The following is a 21,033-nucleotide window of genomic DNA, read 5'->3' on the forward strand; positions in this document are numbered from 1 at the left end:
TTCTCTTTCTCTTTCTCTCTCTCTCTCTCTCTCTCTCTCTCTCTCTCTCTCTCTCTCTATTGCGTTTGGATCCCCCAGCCCATTTGTCTCAGCAAAAGTCTGTTCAGTAATTACCTTAGAGCTGCAGGGACAACTTTAAACATTCATTAGTGAGCAAGAACCTTTGAATAGACATCCAAACCCTCACACTCACACGGAAGGATTTATATATATATACATATATAAAAGTAGTGGAGAAAAAAATGGAAAATAGGTGGAGAGGGTGGCTAGAGCAGAGCCTAGAGGAGCGCACTGTAGCAAAAGGTAATCACATCAAATCCAAACACACACATAAAGCGTTTTGCTAAAGCTGCGCTGGGCAATGAGAATGAGCACACATCAACACACACCCACACCCACACATACATGCACACATGCACCGCAGAATAGCTGCCATGGGATGGTACACAAAAATAAATAAATAAATAAATATTAACAATAATAATAAAATAAAAATGTAATTAAAAAAAGTTATAATAATTAAATAATAATAATAATAATAATAATAATAATAAATAATAATAACAATAATAAAATAATAATATCAATAAAAATAAAATAAAAATAATAAAATAAAAACAATAATAATGAAATAATAACAATAATAATGAAATAATAATAATAATAATAATAATTAATAACAATAATAAAATAATAATAGTAATAAAAATAAAATAAAAATAATAAAATATTAACAATATAATAATAATAATAATAAAATAATAATGAAATAATAATAATAATAATAATAAAATAATAATAATAATTTAAAAAATAATAATCATTATAATCTTAATAATAAAATATAACTGCATATCAACATTTTCTGAAGAAAGTGCAAAACTGGCTTAATGTTTGGGTGTTTGGAGTGGTTGCTATGGCATTATTATGCAGTTGCTAAGGTATTCCGAGTGGTTGCTAGGTTGTTTAGGAGGTTGTTCAGTCCAGTAATATGGATGATTTCATATTATATAGCATGTTTTGGAAACAATTTACAATAAGACTTAATTTGATAATATTAGTTATGTTAGTTAACATGAATTATAAATATACACTCACCGGCCACTTTATTAGGTACACCTTACTAGTACTGGGTTGGACCCCTTTGCCTTCAGAACTGCCTTAGGCCCCGTTTACACTAGTGCGTTTTAGTTTTAAAACGGCGTTTTAGAATGAAAACGATCCGCGTCCACACTCGCGTTTTACCCAGCGTTTCTAAACTGCTCTCCGTCCACACCAAAACGCTGAAAACGCACATCACGTGACCACACACACACACTTTGGCAATCGCTGGAGCCCATCTACCCAGATGAGAGCTCTGCTAGTCGGACTTCTCATCAAGCATCTCCCGCTGGATCTAATCTCACTATATTTATTAAACATGATATTTCATTCATCTTGTTGTCTTTATCTAACGACATATTCCCTGACTTTGGTCATTGGAATCTATTACTTGTTCTCAGGTAACGTGTTTTAAGTGAGCGCAAAGATAAGTTAATGATTAATGTAACCACGTAGCCTACATTCTGTATATTGACGGATCGCTTGCCTTTATTTCCTATAATGTATAAACTTATTGTATGTTATACTTTTATAATGGCCATTATTGATTATTAAAACTGATATTCAGCAGAAGAGAGGGTGCGTTTCGTATTTTCACTGAAGTTGAAAGGAGGCAGTTGTTATCGGCTCCGTTTTGTTATAAATATCCACACAGTGAAGATGACGCTCATATATGCAGCACGGCGCCTCAACATTTCTGCTGTCTGTTTAGTTGTTAATATTAAAATAAAAATAGGCAGTTCCTTATATCAAGTTTACATTTTATTGTTGAGAAAGTGAAACAACGTAGCCAAGGTGATGTGAATGAAGTTATAAAGTACATGGTTCCCTGTGAAGATTGACGCGTGTCCTCGGTATGTTTTCCATATCAAACTGAGAAGAAGAGATGCAGCCTTGATCAAACTTGCGAAGTCTGAACTTACACGGAGAAGAATCAGGACTGAACTGTGTGTTAGGCTACTTAATATTGAGGAAAAGCCCCAATCAGAGAGGCGAATGTCTGCAGCCCCGCCTCCGTTTTCAGATGTCTCCGTATTTCCCCATCCACACTGAGACGGAGCAGCAGCGTTTCAGAATGAAAACGGCCTCTCCAGCGTTTTCGAAACGCTCCGTTTTCGGCGCTCAAGAACTCCGGCGTAGTGTGGACGGATGGCGTAACTGTAGCAAAACTTATGCGTTTTCAAACTAAAACGCATTAGTGTAAACAGGGCCTTAATCCTTCGTTAGGTTAGGACGATTCTAAGGGCCCCTATTAGGGGGGTCCCAGAGACATTATCAAGGATACCACCCCCCTCCCCTCACTGTTGCCTTTCTATCAGCTGGAACCAGTCTAGCCGTTCGCCTCTGACCTCTGGCATCAACAAGGTATTTGCGTCCACAAAACTGCTGCTCACTGGACATTTTCTCTTTTTTAGATCATTCTCTGTAAACACTAGAGATGGTTGTGCATGAAAATCCCAGTAGATCAGCAGTTTCTGAAATACTCAGATCAGCCCGTCTGGCACCAACAACCATGCCACATTCAAAGTCACTTAAATCACCTTTCTTTCCTATTCTGATGCTCACTTTGAACTGCAGCAGATCGTCTTGACCATGTCAACATGCATAAATGCACTTTTTTCCAGTTTAACGGAGAGAAGATTTCTTCAACACATTTCTAAACATAATAGTTTTAATAACTTTGCCATGATGACAGCACATAATATTTGACTACATACAGTATTCTTCTAGACACTAGTATTCAGCTTAAAGTGACATTTAAAGGCTTAACTAGGATAATTAGGCAAGTTAGGTTAATAAGGTAAGCTAGTGTCTAATGATGGTTTGTTCTGTTCGGCTAATAATACTGACCTTGGTTTTAAAAAAATATTAAAAACTGCTTTTATTATAGCCAAAATAAATCAAATAAGACTTTAAACAACTAACTAACTAACTAACTACAGTGTAGATCCTAATAAATAACTAAAGTTGATAGTTATAGATTAATAATTACATTAAAAGGCTTTCATAAATGGATATATTAAAACAAATAGCTAAAACTAAAATCGAACATATAACAAATAAATGAGAAAAGTATAATTAAAAAATAATAATAATTTAAAAACTATATCCATACATTTTAAGTCAGAATTATTTTTAAAGTATTTAAAGTAATTAAGTTTAACAGAGCAAGGAATGAGGAAGGTTTATTCAATCTCAGGCAAGCAATGGTCAAATCAGGTGTAAACAGGTATATTCAGGCAAATCCAGAGTCGTAATCAAAATACAGGCAATAGGTCGTAAGGCAGGCGGCTTAACAAGATAACAAGGAGAAGCTAACAAGGCTAAGGTCGGAACACGGAGTGACAAGACAGGGAAAACGCGTTGTAGTGTCATTACAGGATAAACAAGACTCAGCCACCAGGATGGGTGAATGAGTGGCTTATGTAGGGTGTGTAATCAGTCTCTGAAAGTCCTCAGGTGTGCGAACGTAATCAGGCTAGATGAATGAGCAGGCGTGACCGGAGAGCATGTATGCATATGTAGTCCAAGAGAAAGCGGAAGTGTAGTCCATGGATAATGTCAGAGAACCAGCGATCTCTGGGGAATGATCGCTGGTTATCATGACATTCACAGTATGTCTGGTAATATTTTTTCTTCTGGAGAAAGTCTTATATGTTTATTTCGGCTAGAATAAAAGAAGTTTTTCACCCCCACCCACCCCTTTTTTTTATTTTTTTTTTTTATTTAATTTACTTATTTATTTTTTATTTATTTATTTTTTCTGTAAATTTATTTTATTTTCATTTTTATTATTATTAATATATTTTTTATTTAATGCATTTCCTTTTCATAAAATTTTTTTTTATTATGTCAATTTGTCTCTTTTTTTTTCAATTTATGTATGGTTCAAAAAAAAAAAAAAGAAAAAAAAATACCTTTGTAATTGAATACCTTTAATGTACTGTACCTTTTGTCAAAAACACAATAAAAAAAAATAAAAAAAAGAAGTTTTTAATTTTTTTAGACACCATTTTAAGGTGGCCTAATTAACCTAGTTAAACCTTTAAATGTCACTTTAAGCTGAATACTAGTAATATTACTATTATTAATATTATAGTAATAATACTCAAATATCATCATGACAAAGATAAAATAAATCAGTTATTAGAAATGAGTTATTAAAAATATTATGATTAGAAAAAAACATCTTTCCATTAAACAGAAATTGAGAATAAAATATACAGAGGGGCTAATAATTATGACTTAAGTTGTAATACTAAATCTTTGTTATGATCAGAAAAAAGCACTATTTTCTCGGCAATACATCCTCATTGATGCAAGCATTATGGAAATCAGTGTCCTCTCAGTGATCCCACCGGCACACAGACGGTCACGCTGGCACAGGCAAACTGATGCCCAGACTCACCATTTAACCACCTGGACACACTATTAGTGACACACTTTTAAAGGGACACGCAAAGGTAACGGAAATAAAGGTTCACACACACTCCTAAACTATGGTAGTCACTGTAACACCCTCCTCTAAAGACATTTCTTCTAATAAATCTTCAGATACAGGTGAAGAAAAAAAAGTCACATCTTGAATGACCTGTGGGCGAGTAAATCAGCAGGACAATCAGTGAACAATCCCTTTAAGTCATTGAATCCCCCTCTGGACTCATCCTCAACCTTCACTTGTGCCTAACATCATTTCCCCTGCAGCCCATTCACATCTCGCTCTCCTTGAGTCCAGTTTAACATGATCTCAGCTCTTTATTTACTATCTTTTATGAGAGAAGAGTAACAGAATTGATTGCGCGTGAGATGCATATATAAAGTAGGCACATATTGCTGTTTTATAAGGATGTTTGTGCAATTTATGCCGTCCCGTCATGGTTATAGAGATATGCAGATGATCAAGCCGACAGCTCCAGTCACAGCAGAGCTTGTTACGCAACAGCGCTGTGCCTGTCTATATACTGTTTACAGCAGCAATAACAACACCTACAGACTCACACACATAATCATAAGCAAAGCAAGGCGAGCTCCAGCTAATTCATTTACACTGTGCTTTATATAATAACTCCTATCCAAAATCTGACAAAACATACATAACAGTCTACCCTGTGTATATCTCCATCCATCCATCCATCCATCAATCCATCCATCAATCTATCTATTCTCTCAGTTGATAGTTTGTTTCTTTCCTTTCTTTCATCCATCCCTCCATCCATCCATCTATCAATTGTTTGGGTTCCATCCATCCATCTTCATTTTGACACTGATATTAAAATCTTGTTTAAATGCATTATGAACAGCAGCTAAACTAATTATTTTCTTTGCTCTCTCCATTTTCTTTGCATCCTTCCCTCCATCCATCTATCTATAGTTTGTGTTCCTTCCTTCCTTCCTTCCTTCCTTCCTTTCTTCCTTCCATCCTTCTTTCCTTCCTTCCTTCCTTCCTTCCTTCCTTCCATCCATCCATCCATCCTCTGTTGTTTACTTCCTTCCTTCCTTCCTTCCTTCTTCCTTCCTTCCTTCCTTCCTTCCTTCCATCCATCATCCTCTGTTTACTTCCTTCCTTCCGTCCTTCCTTCCTTCCTTCCTTTCTTCCATCCATCCATCCATCCATCAATCCATCCATCCATCCATCCATCCATCCATCCATCCATCCTCTGTTGTTTCCTTCCTTCCTTCCATCCTCAGTTGTTTGTTTGTTTTTTTCCGTTCTTCCATCCATCCATCTATACTTCCCTCCTTCCTTCCATCTATTGTTTTTGTTTCATCCATCCATCCATCCATCCATCCATCCATCCATCCATCCATCCATCCATCCATCCATCCATCCATCTATCTATCTATCTATCTATCTATCTATCTATCTATCTATCTATCTATCTATCTATCTATCTATCTATCTATCTATCTATCTATCTATCTATCTATCCTCTGTTGTTTCCTTCCTTCTTTCCATCCTTCCATCCATCTATTGTTTTTATTCTTTTCATCCATCTCCCCATCTATCCATCCATCCATCCATCCATCCATCCATTGATGCATGCATCCATCCATCCATCCATCCATCCATCCATCCATACTGTCAGTTGTTTGTTTGTTTGTGTTTACTTCCTTCCGTCCGTCCATCCATCCATCTATTTATTTTCTCAGTTGTTTTTCCTTCCATCCATTCCTTCAATACTGTCAGTTGTTTGTTTGTGTTCTTTCCTTCCATTCATCAATCCATCCATCTATCCAGTAAAGAGTTCCCAGATGATTTGTGTTTGCTTCAAAATCCTGTGTGTGTGTGTATGTGTGTGTGTGTTTGTGTGTGTGTGTGTATGTGTGTGTGTGTGTGTGTGCACGTGTGTGTGTGTGTGTGTGTGTGTGTGTGTGTGTGTGTGTGTGCACGTGTGTGTGTGTGTGTGTGTGTGTGTGTGTATGTGTGTGTGTGCACGTGTGTGTGTGTGTGTGTGTGTGTGTGCGTGTGTATGTGTACTTTCTCCTCATCTTACTACCTCTCAACCTACAGCCTGTCATTTAGAAATGGAAAGGGAGAGAGAGAGAGAGAGAGAGAGAGAGGGCGCAGAGGAATGCTTAGGATGATTTCACTTTCCTCCTTGGCTCTTCAAATGTGTTAATATCAGCTGCACCAGTTCAGTTGCCATGGACACCAGAATCTAACTGTTTCAACCACCTGCTTGTTCATGTGTGTGTGTGTGTGTGTTTGTGTGCGAGCGCGCTTCACTCATCAGGGGAAAATCCCACATCCCCATTTTATATCTCAACTCTTTCTCTTAAAAAAAGCAATGAGAGTTTTTTATGCACCAGTTAGCTTTTAGATTTTTGGGGGGCCACAGCGGAATGAACCACCAACTATTCACACTCATTCACACTCATACACTACGGCCAACTCACCTATAGCGCATGTGTTTGGACTTGTGGGGGAAACCGGAGCACCCGGAGGAAACCCACACCAACACGCGGAGAACATGCAAACTCCACACAGAAATGCCAACTGACCCAGCTGGGACTCAAACCTGTGACCTTCTTCCTGTGAGGAGACAGTGCTAACCACTTAGACACCCAAAAATAAATCTCATACTGTGCTTATATTTTCAAAGATGCCAAAACCTGAAATAAATTCATCAAAAGATGAAGTCCGGAAGCAAGTGATCTAAATTTATCTCTCAGCGATTGCTTTTTTATGCCTATTTTTATTTCCTTTTAGAAGAAACATCTCAAAACTTGCACAAAGCAAAGTTGCCTTATTCATTCATTTTTTTTTAGCTTAGTCTTTTATTAATCTGGGGTCGCCACAGCGTAGGGATTCAACGATTACAGATTTTGGTTGTGCGATTATAGTCTAAGGAAAAATAACAGTTATCATCATTATTATGCATTCATTAATTTCAAAACACTGCTAGTTTAGAAAAATGACATGAAAACTCCTTATATTTAAAGTGTTGCTTATTACTGCTCAGTAACCAAATAATAAAACACAAAACAATAATAAAAAATAAACAATAGCCCTATTCGTTTTAGACTTAAAAATAAGTGAAAAAAGTTATGGCATTTAAGCATAAGTAATAATTTTACACTGAAAATAAATGTCAAAAAATTGAAAAAATTTAATTTGCATAAATTAATATTATTTAAATAAATAATTAATTTAAAAAATAATTTTAAATGAATAAAATAATAAATTACAATAAATAAAAAAATAAATTTAAATAAATTAATGTAAATTTTTATCAATTTAAATAAATCAATTAAAAATAAATAAAATTTATTAATTTTAATTAATCAAAAATAAATGAAAGTATATAAATAAATAAAATTTTAATAAATGAATTTAAAATAAATTAATAAATTTAAAACATAAAAAAAAGAGTTAAAATAAATAAAATTTAAAATCAATAAATAAATGAAAAAAATAAATAAGTAGTATTTATTTAATGTCATTCTAAGTAACATAATAGGTAAGTATTTCCCTTTTACAGTGAAGAAATATATTCAAAGTCTGCTAAACCTCAGTCTGAAAGGCACTTTTGATCAACTATAAAACAAACTTGTTTGGTATTTTTTATTTTGTGTTTTTTTTCTCAGTGTAGGGCGCTCGCGGCATTCTTTCAACTAGTAGGTGCGTCTGGAAAGCACAAGTCAGTCGCTTCATATATGCAAGCCACGCACCTCCATTGGAAATAATGAATTTGCACAGAAGATGTGACTGGCCCTTAGTTAATAGCCTCAGCCATAGTTAATCCAGTGTGCAAAGTGTACAGTACAAGCTCAGAACTTCAAACTACGACTCAGCTGGCATCATTTTAAGTTGCAGCAGTTTTGTTCCATGCAGAAACACGGTGTTGAGAAGCCTTACTTAATCCTGACAAATTAAATTGTGAAATCAGTTAAGTGTTGCATCACTTGTTGTATCCAGCATATGTTATACGCAGCGGGTGTCCTTTCCAGCTGCAACCCATGACTGGGAGTATTTGTGTTACACTGCAATAAAAAGACAGACCCCTTCCTGATAAAATCCCCAACAACATATCAAACACTGACCCCTACAGGACGCTATTAGCACTGCATGCACTCTTCTAAATTCAATACACCAGATTAGACACAAATAAAACCCGATCTAGAAAGATTCATGACCACAGATCACTGGAAATTTGGAAAGTAAAATCAATCTCAGGCACTTCTGAAGCGACATCAGTAATCATCAGTCATATTTAGCCACTATGACTGAATAATTCTGGACATCCAGTATCGAAGCTGAAAGCGTAACTTTGAAAACATATTCGCATCCTGAGTGACGTTAAGCAGAACAAGAAGAAAAGCAGGGGTTTTTCTTGTGTGCAGACATATGAGCTGTCAGAAATAATAGGGTGAAGCTGCAAAGGCAATGTAAGAGTCTACCTGTATGGATATATATTGCTCTCTTTGTGTGTGTGTGTGTGTGTGTGTGTGTGTGTGTGTGTGTGTGTGTGTGTGTGTGTGTGTGTGTGTGTGTGTGTGTGTGCTCATGTTACTGCAGTGAATATGACAGCACAGAGAATATGATGACTTCAGGCAACAGAGACAAACCGCATAGAAATATGAAAGCAACTGCAAACACAAGCTGATGTCGAAGCAATGCAGTAGACGCTGTAGAAATGATTATGCAACGCCATCTTTGTTGTCATCTATTTAACTTCTCACAACACTTTCTGTCAATTCTACCAATTGAGTTTTCTAAATGACTTTGCAGCTTGAGTTTCTTTATCTGTACGTGAATTTGCAGTTGTTAGAAAGTGCAGTAAACTAGCAGGCTGACGCATTTACAGTATAAGCATACAGTTAAAGTCAGAATTATTAGAGTTTCTGTTTAATGGAGATAAGATTTTTTTTAACACATTTCTAAACATAATATTTTTAATAACTCATCTTTAATAACTGATTTATTTTATCTTTGCCATGATGACAGTAAATAATATTTGACTAGATATTTTTCAAGACACTTCTATACAGCTTAAAGTGACATTTAAAGGCTTAACTAGGTTAATTAGGTTAAGGTTGCAATTTAAAATTTAAATAAATTAAAATAACTCCATTCAAATAAGTTGAAATAAATCAATTTAAAATTAAAATAAGTTGCAATAACTCAATTCAAATACATTACGATAATTTACTTATTTACTGATTTAATTTACACTGTAAAAATGCTGGAATCCACACAAATGATTTTTGTTGAGACGACATAAACGAATTAAGTAAACTAAGTAGTTTTTATAAATTTAAGTTGATTGAACATAAAACAACTAAGACTGTCCCAAAAAACCTTAAGAAATGTGTTGTTTAAACTCATTTTAAAACGTATTTTGAACATACAGCAAACATCTTTTTTGAGTGTACTCATACAATAATACTTATTCAAATACGTTGACATAACCCAATTCAAATAAGTACAAAAATCTAAATTAAATAAGTTGCAATGATTTAATTCAAATAGGTTGAAATAATTCAATTCAGATAAGTTGCAATGACTCGATTTAAATAAGTTGAAAAAACTCAATTCAGATAAGTTGCAATGACTCAATTTAAATAAGTTGAAATAATTCAATTCAGATAAGTTGCAATGACTCGATTTAAATAAGTTGAAAAAACTCAATTCAGATAAGTTGCAATGACTCAATTTAAATAAGTTGAAATAATTCAATTCAGATAAGTAGCAATGACTCGATTTAAATAAGTTGAAATAACTCAATTCAGATAAGTAGCAATGACTCGATTTAAATAAGTTGAAAAAACTCAATTCAGATAAGTTGCAATGACTCGATTTAAATAAGTTGAAATAACTCAATTCAGATAAGTTGCAATGACTCGATTTAAATAAGTTGAAATAACTCAATTCAAAAATCAAATAAGTTGCAGTAACCCAATTCAAATGAGTTGAAGTAACTCATTTCAAAATTCGAATAAGTCGCAATAACTCAATTCAAATGAATTTCAATAATTTACTTATTTACTTATTTAATTAACTTATACAATAATATTTGAAGAAGTTGAAATAACTCAATTCAAAATTCTAATTAATTGCAATAACTATTAAACAAACTTGCAATGACTTAATTAAAAAAAAAGTTTAAATAACTTAATTCAATTGTGTGAAAAATTGTTCCTTAATTTAATTAAAATTGTTTACAATTTTTTGGGTATATAGGTTAAACAGCATCCTTGAGTACAGTGATATTGGCCCTGGACTACAGCTCATGTATATTTGTGGCAATAGCCAAAAATATGGGTCAAAATTACTTATTTTTCTTTTTGGCCAAAAATCCTTAGAATATTAAGTAAAGATTATTGCAATGGTTAGATTGTTTTTTATTCCTCAGATTCCAGATTTTCAAATATATTTTCATATCTCGAGCTAAAAACCGTTCTATCTTAACAAACCCTTTAATCAACTTTCAGATAATTAACCAGTTAACAAATAACATGTAAAAAAAACACACAAAAATACAGAAAATAAATACATAAAGATAATTAAAAAATATATATATATATATGTTATATGTTAAACAAAATATGTCAAAACATTACAGTATATATCGTTTTTCTTTAGTTTCGTGTATATACTGTGGAGTTTTGTTTTTTCGTGTTGATTGTTGACAGGTTAATTAGGATTAGTGTTGGTTTCAGATGTAATAATAAAATTATATCCAAGGTTTTCTTGTATTGCCTTTTTGACCATATCATTCGAACATGTCTCAAACAATCTTCTGAGAGCAACTGTTGTAGATGAAACCAGCAACAAAACAATAGAAAAAATGATCGGCTAGTGAGTTTCCTCCACAGTTATGAAGATGGCATTGGCTTGTGGCTGATGAATTTGCATGAAGATGAAGGTTAACTGATCAGTAAAACATTTTTGCTCTTACCAGTGTGGAGACGGCAGACGTGTAGAGCGGGGTTTGACCAGAGGACAGCAGCACTGGCTGGGAAAACAACAGCAGAGGAAGCAGGATAACTTAAAAACTACAGCACAGGAATAACTAAAGCAGAAAAACAGAGCCTTTGATTTATAGTTAGGAGAAAAATGCGGATTATTCTTTGACCATCTAAATCTAATTAGCATTTTAACCCTAACCATACAAACATTGCTCAGTAGGTAATTGAGTAGTAAAAAAGGCGCTTTAAAATATTAACGTGACCCAAGTTAGCTAAATAAAAACTATTGCATGAAATCAAAGGCTCTGTTCTTGGCTCTGAAAAGGAAATTGGAAAACTTAATTGGTAAGAAAGTAAAAAAAAAAATGGTAACCTAAATGATCTCAGATGTTTTACTGAGATCAAAACTCAAAGGTTTAAATCAGGTGTAAAAATCTCTATAAAAAATTAAGGTTACCACTTTTTTTGTGTGAGCAGGATTAGAGGGAGACATTGCATTTGTATTTCTTACAATGAGTGCAAATTAAGAAAAGAAACCGTATATAAAAAATAAAGACCCAGAAGGAGGGGAGGAGATGTTCAGCTTCTTTTTAAATGACACTAAATAAAACCTAAATATGGCAAAATTTATATTAAATCGTTTTATTCAAGTGAGAAATAGAGCTGCACAATTAATCGTTAAAAGATCGCGATCTCGATTTGACCCCTAGACGATCTTATCCAGGATTTCTACGATTCTGTCATATTATCAAGTTCAGGCGGGAAGCAATGGTGGCCGCACAAGTCTTCACATTGTGTCGAAATCCAAATGGTGTTGAAAGAGTCACAAGCTGTATTTATAAGATATAATTCACCCCAAAAATGTCATTTCTGTCTTCATGTAATGATGTATTTGAGACTGCTAAATCACACGTGATGTGAGCTGACCGTCAGCTGTTACCACAGGGAGAGCAGGCGCCGGTGCTAAATGAAGTTTACTTTAGTGAACAGAACCGGCATACGCTGCGAATAACCAACACAATCTCACGGCAATTCGTAACTTTTTGATTTAGTGGCTAATTCGTATAAGTTTGTACGGTCTAATTCATACAATTTAGTACGACTTGCTCATCCCCCAATGACGGTTGTGTTCAGGGGTGGGGTTAGGTGCCACGCCTCCTTTTTAAAATCTTACAATTTCATACGACTGAACTCGTACGAATTCGTACAAATAAGCCACTAAACTGGTAAAACATAAATACTTACATTTTCTTGTGAGATCAGGCTGGAATAGAGTTGTAAATAACATTAAGTTTGTGGCACAGAGCGATCGTTTTGGAGCTGCTCGGGAAGTGAACCGCTCTTAGCAGTGAAAATGAAACAGAAAGCGCACACAGTGTTGCCAGATGTGCAAAAATAACGAAATGCAAAAATAACCACCCAGTCTTCTGTATTCACGAAAATCACGTCAGTGACAGATTTTAAGCAGAACATGACAGATTGTAAGCATATCTCTCAAACACAGTAATTCAACATCAGAATTATCATCAGCATTAATGACCAGGACAAATCTAAAGACTATTCAAGTCCACCGTTCCAAGTCTATACAACATTTAGCATTTTAACCAACATTACAGCTACACAAAGCCTATAGCTGTTTTACCACATGTTTGAGACTAACAATAGTTATAGCCCACTCATATTAACCTTTATTTTACATCTACAGTATCGTGAGAAAATCGTGATCTTTATTTTAGTCAAAAAAATTGTGATTCTCATTTTAGCCAGAATCGTGCAGCTCTAACCCAAACCTGTTATTCAGTGTTCAACTGAACTGACACAAGATGATGGAGACAAAGTAATGATGATAAAGAAAGAGCAGAGTTTATTGAATAATAATTAATACTAATTAGTTTAATTTAATTTTAAAAAATAATTTATTTATTTAGTTTTGTTATTTATATCTTTGTGTATAAATGTGGTATTTTACCTTTTATTTATATACTTATTTAGTGTATAGGTATGTTTTCAAGAGAATGTCTTGTTTGGTGATTTGTATCAGTGCGTATATACAGTTGAAGTGAGAATTATTAGCCCCCATTTGATTTATATGTATATTTTTTAAATATTTCCCAAATGATGTTTAACAGAGCAAGGAAATTTTCACAGTATGTCTGATAATATTTTTTCTTCTGGAGAAAGTCTTATTTGTTTTATTTCGGCTAGAATAAAAGCAGTTTAGAATTTTTTAAACACCATTTTATGGTCAAAATTAATAGCCCCTTTAGGCTAATTTTATTTCGATAGTCTACAGAACATCGTTATTCAATAACTTGTCTAATTACCCTAACCTGCCTAGTTAACCTAATTAACCTAGTAAAGCCTTTAAATGTCACTTTAAACTGTATAGAAGTGTCTTGAAAAATATCAAGTCAAATATTATTTACTGTCATCATGGCAAAGATCAAATAAATCAGTTATTAGAGATGAGTTATTAAAACTATTATGATTAGAAATGTGCTGAAACAATCTGCTCTCCTTTAAACAGGGGGAAAAATAAACAGGGGGGCTAATAATTCAGGGGGGCTAATAATTTTGACTTCAACTGTATGTATCAATATTATGTATATTTTAATGTCTGACCTAAGATGAACCTAATAAAATATATTTTAAAAAATGCATACAAAAGCACAAAAGATCAAGTGTTAGCAACAGATTGATGATTTCTGTGATTTTTTATATCATGGTATGGTATACACTTTTATAGATTTCCCTAAATCAACTAAACGTATTTCTGTGACTGTAGAGCCCCCTACAGTTGACTAAGAGGAATGCACTGGTGATGTACACATTCATTTGTTATGAAGATAACCAAAACATTCACATAAACGTCCTTTAAGGGGGAAAAAAGAAACAGAAGTCTTATTATGAATTAATAAGTGCACACATCGGAATGCATTTGCTTTAACCCCATAAAGAGATAATCACCCCCCCCCCTCCTCCAAATAATTAAGTGTACAAGATATTGTGAAGTATAGGCATGGGCTAGTATAAGATTCTGACTATATGATAACCTTGAATCTGAATATCACAGTATTGAGATTACTGCTCAAAAAATATAATCTTTTTAAGTGAAGGTTATTTATAAACAAATTTCGAGAGGATCACGTGCTTATGATTGTTCTCAGCTGTTCCAGTATCAGCTCATGATCGATTATCCAATCAGATGATTCCTAACCCACTTTAAATAACCAGTTTTCTTATCTCAATATCTTTGTCTTGAAGAACACAGCCCCCCACCACCACCATTAACCTTAGTTTCCCTCCTTTTCAAAAGGACGACACACCAGGCCAGTGATTAGCACTGTTGCCTCACAGCAAGAATGCCTCTGGTTTAAGTCACTACTAAACCAGACGGCATTTTTGTGCGGAGTTTCGCTTGTTCTTCCCGTGCTCGTGTGGGTTTTCGTTTGTGTTGTTCCTAAACCTTGGTGACAAGATTTTTGTCAGGTAGTGTATTTGTATATTATTTATTTTTTATATTTATATAAATGCCAAATGTGAAATTGTCAGATGTGGGTGTATGCTGCAACTAAAATCTCTCTACAGAGATAAATAATGTTAACTAACTAACTAACTAACTAACTAACTAACTAACTAACTAAGCCTGGGCTACATTTAGCAGTGTATAATCTGGAGCTGTCCTTGGTGCTGAAAAGTTCCCTGCGGTTCCAGCAGATGGCGCTGTTGTGCAGTAATGAGTGGTTAAATGGCTTCAGGTGTTGCTTCTCAGCATGATAAATCCTTTACATGTACGAAATGTTGCGCTTTCCCAAAATAAACGTCGAAGATAAGAGCTCTCAACAGGCAGATGAAATCTCATATTACACGTTCCCTGAAGCCGCTGGATGATCACTGAAGCCCCGGAGGTTCACTCCTGACCCAAATCCATCTGAGAGCTCACTGATAGAAAGACTCCCATAGGAACGAGCGTTTCTCCAATTCCCTGCTCACTTACTCACTGATAAACACTGTCAAACACTCCAGAGTTCAACAACACAAAACAAACCAAATTTTTAAGCATTTTAGATATTTCTATAATCAGTCTTATTTAAATTGCTTGATTGTAGCATTGCTTTGTCACATATTTGTGTATGTTGACCACTAAACTAACTGACCATTGCTTGCAAACACCTACAAGCATATTACTTTCGCACACAAAACAAACAATCTGTTTGTTTATTTCATAATTTCCTTAGTATCCATGGTGTGTGTTCAAACAACGTGCAGTCAATTTGGTCAATTACTGTAAATAATGCCTAAGTGATATGGTGACTGCATAATTCCTGCTTTTGATTGGTAGACACACACTTTCAGAAAAAAAATACACGAGCTGCCACTGAAGTGATACCCCTAAAATAACTTTAAGGTACCAACATGGATCCTTTAGGTACTAATATATAACTTTAAAGTATGATACACTCTCATGTGAACTGTTACTGGGGTGGTACCTTTTCAAAAGGTACACGTGTGTACTTCAAAAGTACATATTGGCACCTTAAAAGTATATATTAGTGCCTAACAGTTTTAAGAGGAACACTTTGTACTTTTCAGGTGCTAATATGTACCCTTGAGGTATTAATATAGACCTTTCAGGTACAAATTTGTACCTCTTAAAAAGGTATCACCCTAGTGACAGCTCACATACCTTTATTTCTGAGAGTGTATGGATTCTTATAGGTACAAATATACAACTTTAATGCACCAATATGGATCCTTGAGGTACTAATATATCAGCTTAAGGTACAGTATGGATCCTTAATGTAATAATATATCATTTAAGTGAAGTGATACCCCTAATATAACTTTAAGGTACCAACATAGACCCTTTAGGTACTAATGTATGACTTCAATATGGATCCTTTAGGTATTAACATATAACTTTAACATACAAATTTAGATAATTTAAATACTATTATATAACTTTAAGCTACAAAATGGATTTTTTAGGTAAAAATATATAGTTTAAGGTACAAATGTGTATCCTTTAGGTACTAATATATAACTTTAAGGTATAATATGGATTGTTATAGGAACAAATATATAACTTTAATGCACCATTATGGATCCTTGAGGTACTAGTATATATAACCTTAAGGTACAGTATGGATCCTTAATGTAATAATCATTTAAGTTACTAATATGGATTCTTTAAGTACTAATATATAACTTTAGGGTACAAACATAGACCCTTTAGGTACTAATGTACCCTCTCAGAGATAAGGGTACAGGAGCTGTCACAGGGGCATATTTGTACCCAAAGAGTACACAGCAGTACCCCAAAGGTGCATATTAGTGCCCAAATGTACCTAAAATGTACCTTTAAGGAACCATTATGGACCCTTCAATTACAAATATGTACATTTGAAAAGCTACTGCCCCATTGACAGCTCTGTACTTTAATTTAGTGTATAACTTTAAAGGACAAATATGGATCCTTGAGGTATTAATATATAACTTCAAGATACAAATTTGGATCATTTAAGTACTATTATATAACTTTAAGTACTATTATATAACTCTATAATAACTTTAAGCTATAACTAAAATGCATCCTTTAGGTAAAAATATATAATTTAAGGTACAAATTTGTATTCTTTAGGTACTAATATATAACTTATATATATAACCTCAAGGTACAGTATGGATCCTTAATGTAATAATATATAATTTAAGGGTAACACTTTACAATAAGGTTCATTAGTTAATGTTAATTAATGCATTTACTAACATGAACTAATCATGAACAACACATGTACAGCATTTATTAATCATAATTGAACATTTACTAATGCATTGTTAAAGATCCAAGTCCATGCTTGTTAACATTAGTTAATGCACTATGAGTTAACATGAACTAACGATGAACTACTGTATTTTCATTAACTAACGTTAACTAACATGAACAAATACAGTAGTAAATGTATTGTTCATTATTTGTTCATGTTAGTAAATGCATTAATTAACATTAACTAATGAACCTTATTGTAAAGTGTGACCAATTCAAGTTACTAATATGGATCCTTTAGGTACTAATATTCAACTTTAGGGTACAAACATAGACCCTTTAGGTACTAATGTATACCGTCAGAGATAAAGGTATACAGGAGCTGTCCCTGGGGCGGTATCTTTTCAAAACATTCATATTTGTACCCAAAGAGTACACAGCAGTACCTCAAATGTGCCTTTTAGTGCCCAAATGTACCTTTAAGAAACCATTATGGACCTTTCAGGTACAAATATGTACATTTTGAAAAGCTACTGCCCCATTGACAGTTCCTGTACCTTTCTGAGATTGTACAACTTCAAAGCACAAATATGGATCCTTGAGGTATTAATATATAACTTCAAGATACAAATTTGGATTATTTAAGTACTATTATATAACTTTAAGCTACAAAATGGATTCTTTAGTTAATAATATCTAATTTAAGGTACAATTTTGTATCCTTTAGGTACTCATATATAACTTTAAGGTATAATATTCTTATAAAAACAAATATATAACTTTAATGCAACATTATAGATCCTTGAGGTATTAACATGTAACTTCAAGGTACAAACATGGATCATATAATTGGTAATATATACCTTTAAGCTACACAATTGATTGTTTAGATAATAATATATAATTTAAGGTACCAATATGTATCCTTTAGGTACTAATATAACTTAAAAGTACCAATATGGATCTTTGATGTACTAATATATAACTTTAAGGTTCAATATAGATCATTTAGGTAATATTTTATGACTTAAGTTACTAAAAATGAATCCTTTAGGTACTGATATATAACTTTAAGGAACAAATATGCATACTTTAGGTAATAATGTATTATTTAAGTTACTAATATTGATCCTTTAGGTACAAAGATATAACTTTAAGCTACAAATGTGGATGATTTAAGTGCTAATACATAATTTTAAGCTACAAAATGGATCCTTTATGTAATAATATATAATATAAGGTACAAATCTGAATAATTTAAGTGGTAATATATAACTTTAAGCTATAAATTTGATCCTTTAGATACTTATATAACATATCATATGAGCCTGTGTCAATTGTAGCCTCAGTTTCCTGTTCTTAGCTGACAGGAGCAGCACCCAGTGTGGTCTTCTGCTGCTGTAGCCCATCCGTCTCAAGGTTGGACGTGTTGTGTGTTCAAAGATGCTCTTCAGTATACCTGGTTATTTGAGTTACTGTTGTCTTTCTATCAGCTGGAACCAGTCTGGCCATTCTCCTCTGACATCTGACATCAACAAGGCATTTGCGCCCACAGAACTGCCGCTCACTGGATATTTCCTCTTTTTCAGACAATTCTCTGAAAACTCTAGAGATGGTTGTGCGTGAAAATCACAGTAGATCAGCAGTTTCTGAAATACTCAGAACAGCCCGTCTGTCACTAACAACCATTCCGCATTTAAAGTCACTACTTCAATCACCCTATTCCCCATTCTGACGCTCGGTTTCAACTGGAGCAGATCGTCTTGACCATGTCTACATGCCTAAATGCATTGAGTTGCTGCCATGTGATTGGCTGATTGTGCATTAACAAGCAGTTAGACAGGTGTACCTAATAAAGTGGCCGTTGAGTGTACATTCACCGTACAGAACCACATAGCGTACAAAAGCAAGGTGAAGATGTACAATTACAGCCCGATTCTTTTTAAAAATGAGCAGGCGTTACAAATACACTGATTTCAAAATGTAATTCAATTACAGCTCTATTAAATTTATTATAATCCAGAAAGTATAGTTTTTATTGAACAGATTATAAATAGTTCACATTCAAACACTGATTAACCTAAGATTAATTTGATTCGTTTGTAACATCCTCATACTGTAAATATCATGAAAGCAGTACAGTTAAGGCATCCTTTGGTAATATGTGGATGTTTGTGTGTTGCGTTTCACATGCAGACAGATGGTACCACAGATACACACACACACACAGAGAGAGAGAGAGAGAGAAAGGAGGAGTCGCCTGCTTTCTGACCTTTATGTCAAGCCAAACGCCCTTCACACACCCACACAAGCATGGAAATGAGCATCATGCTAAAGTGCTTTTACACCAAACATATTAGCCGACCGCTAAGACGCATGAATAACAGCATATGGTATACCTGCACATGAATTATCGTTCATCATCTGGCGTGGATGTTGATATGATTATTCAGAAACGGTGGCTAGTGTTCCTCATGCGTGTTAAAATATTTACAAGGTCAGTCTAAACATGGAAAGTATCTTGTGTGTCAGTATTGTGTGTTTGTCTCTCTGTGTGTGCGTGTGTATGCACAAGTGTATCTGAGTATAGTCAGTGGAGGCGGTAAAATCAGAGTATTTGGGAGGGTTTCATAAGCCTCCACACACAGAATACACACACACACACACACACACACACACATACCTATTGAAAGCAGAGAAAACCAGCGAAGCAGCAGGAAGTGAACACAGAGGTCAGACGGAGACAGTAAGGCAGGTGGAGAAAGAAAGAGAACAGGGCTGGCACTGAGAAATATAGTGCAGTAGAGCAGTCGATACACACGCACACACACACACACACACACACACACACACACACACACACACACACACACACACACACATAATAAATGAGATCGATTTCGTGGATAACACTCCAAGCACATGAACACATTCACAAAGACAACAGCAAGACATCAAGTGGAGAATGGTAGTGAACATGTATTATAGAGTACAATGTGTGTGTGTGTGTGTGTGTGTGTGTGTGTGTGTGTGTGTGTGTGTGTGTATATGTGTGTGTGTGTGTGTGTGTGTGTGTGTGTGTGTGTGTGTGTGTGTGTGTGTGTGTGTGTGTGTGTGTGTGTGTGTGTGTGTGTGTTTTTTGCTTATAGAAATTCATTCATTCATTTATTTTCTTTTCGGCTTAGTTCCTTTATTATTATGGGGTTGCCCCAGCGGAATGAACCGCCAACTTATCCAGCATTTGTTTTACGCAGCGGATGCCCTTCCAGCTGCAACCCATCTCTGGGAAGCATCCATACACACTCATTAACACACATACACTACGGACAATTTATAGCTACCCAATTCACTTATAGCGCATGTCTTTGGACTGTGGGGGAAACCGGAGCAACCGGAGGAAACCCACGAGAACACAGGGAGAACATGCAAACTCCACACTGAAATCCCAACTGACTCAGCCGAGGTTTGAACTAGTGACCTTCTTTGCTGTGAGGCGATCGTGCTACCCACTGCATCACCCAGCTTATAGAAATACAGTTGTTAAGATTAATTTGTCAATAAATAAAAATTACATTTATTAAAAAAAGGAAAAAATTGGTTATTATATGATGTATATGTACACAGCTGTATTAAAAATAAATAAACAATAAATAAAAACAGTAAAAAAAAAAGAATTAAAAATAAATCTTATATGCACTACCTGACAAAAGTCTTGTCGTCTATCTAAGTTTAAGAAACAACAGAAAATAACT

At 34.4% G+C, this 21,033-nt stretch overlaps 1 protein-coding gene across 6 annotated transcripts in view; it reads right to left on the reverse strand.

The window, feature by feature from the left end:
- Window positions 1-21,033, reverse strand: part of dlg4a (discs, large homolog 4a (Drosophila)) — a 226,302-nt gene that overhangs the window by 91,872 nt on the left and 113,397 nt on the right. For 3 of the 6 annotated variants that reach the window (XM_087254512.1, XM_087254511.1, XM_087254509.1), the window contains exon 3: window positions 11,505-11,561. The exons of the other annotated variants lie outside the window; for them this stretch is intronic. In XM_087254512.1, coding sequence (XP_087110638.1) covers window positions 11,505-11,561 — 57 coding nt within the window. The remainder of the gene's footprint in view (window positions 1-11,504; window positions 11,562-21,033) is intronic. 6 annotated transcript variants of the gene reach the window in all.

Source organism: Danio rerio, chromosome 5 (assembly GCF_052040795.2).
Source record: "Danio rerio strain M-AB ecotype USA chromosome 5, GRCz13ab, whole genome shotgun sequence".
NCBI lineage: Eukaryota > Metazoa > Chordata > Actinopteri > Cypriniformes > Danionidae > Danio > Danio rerio.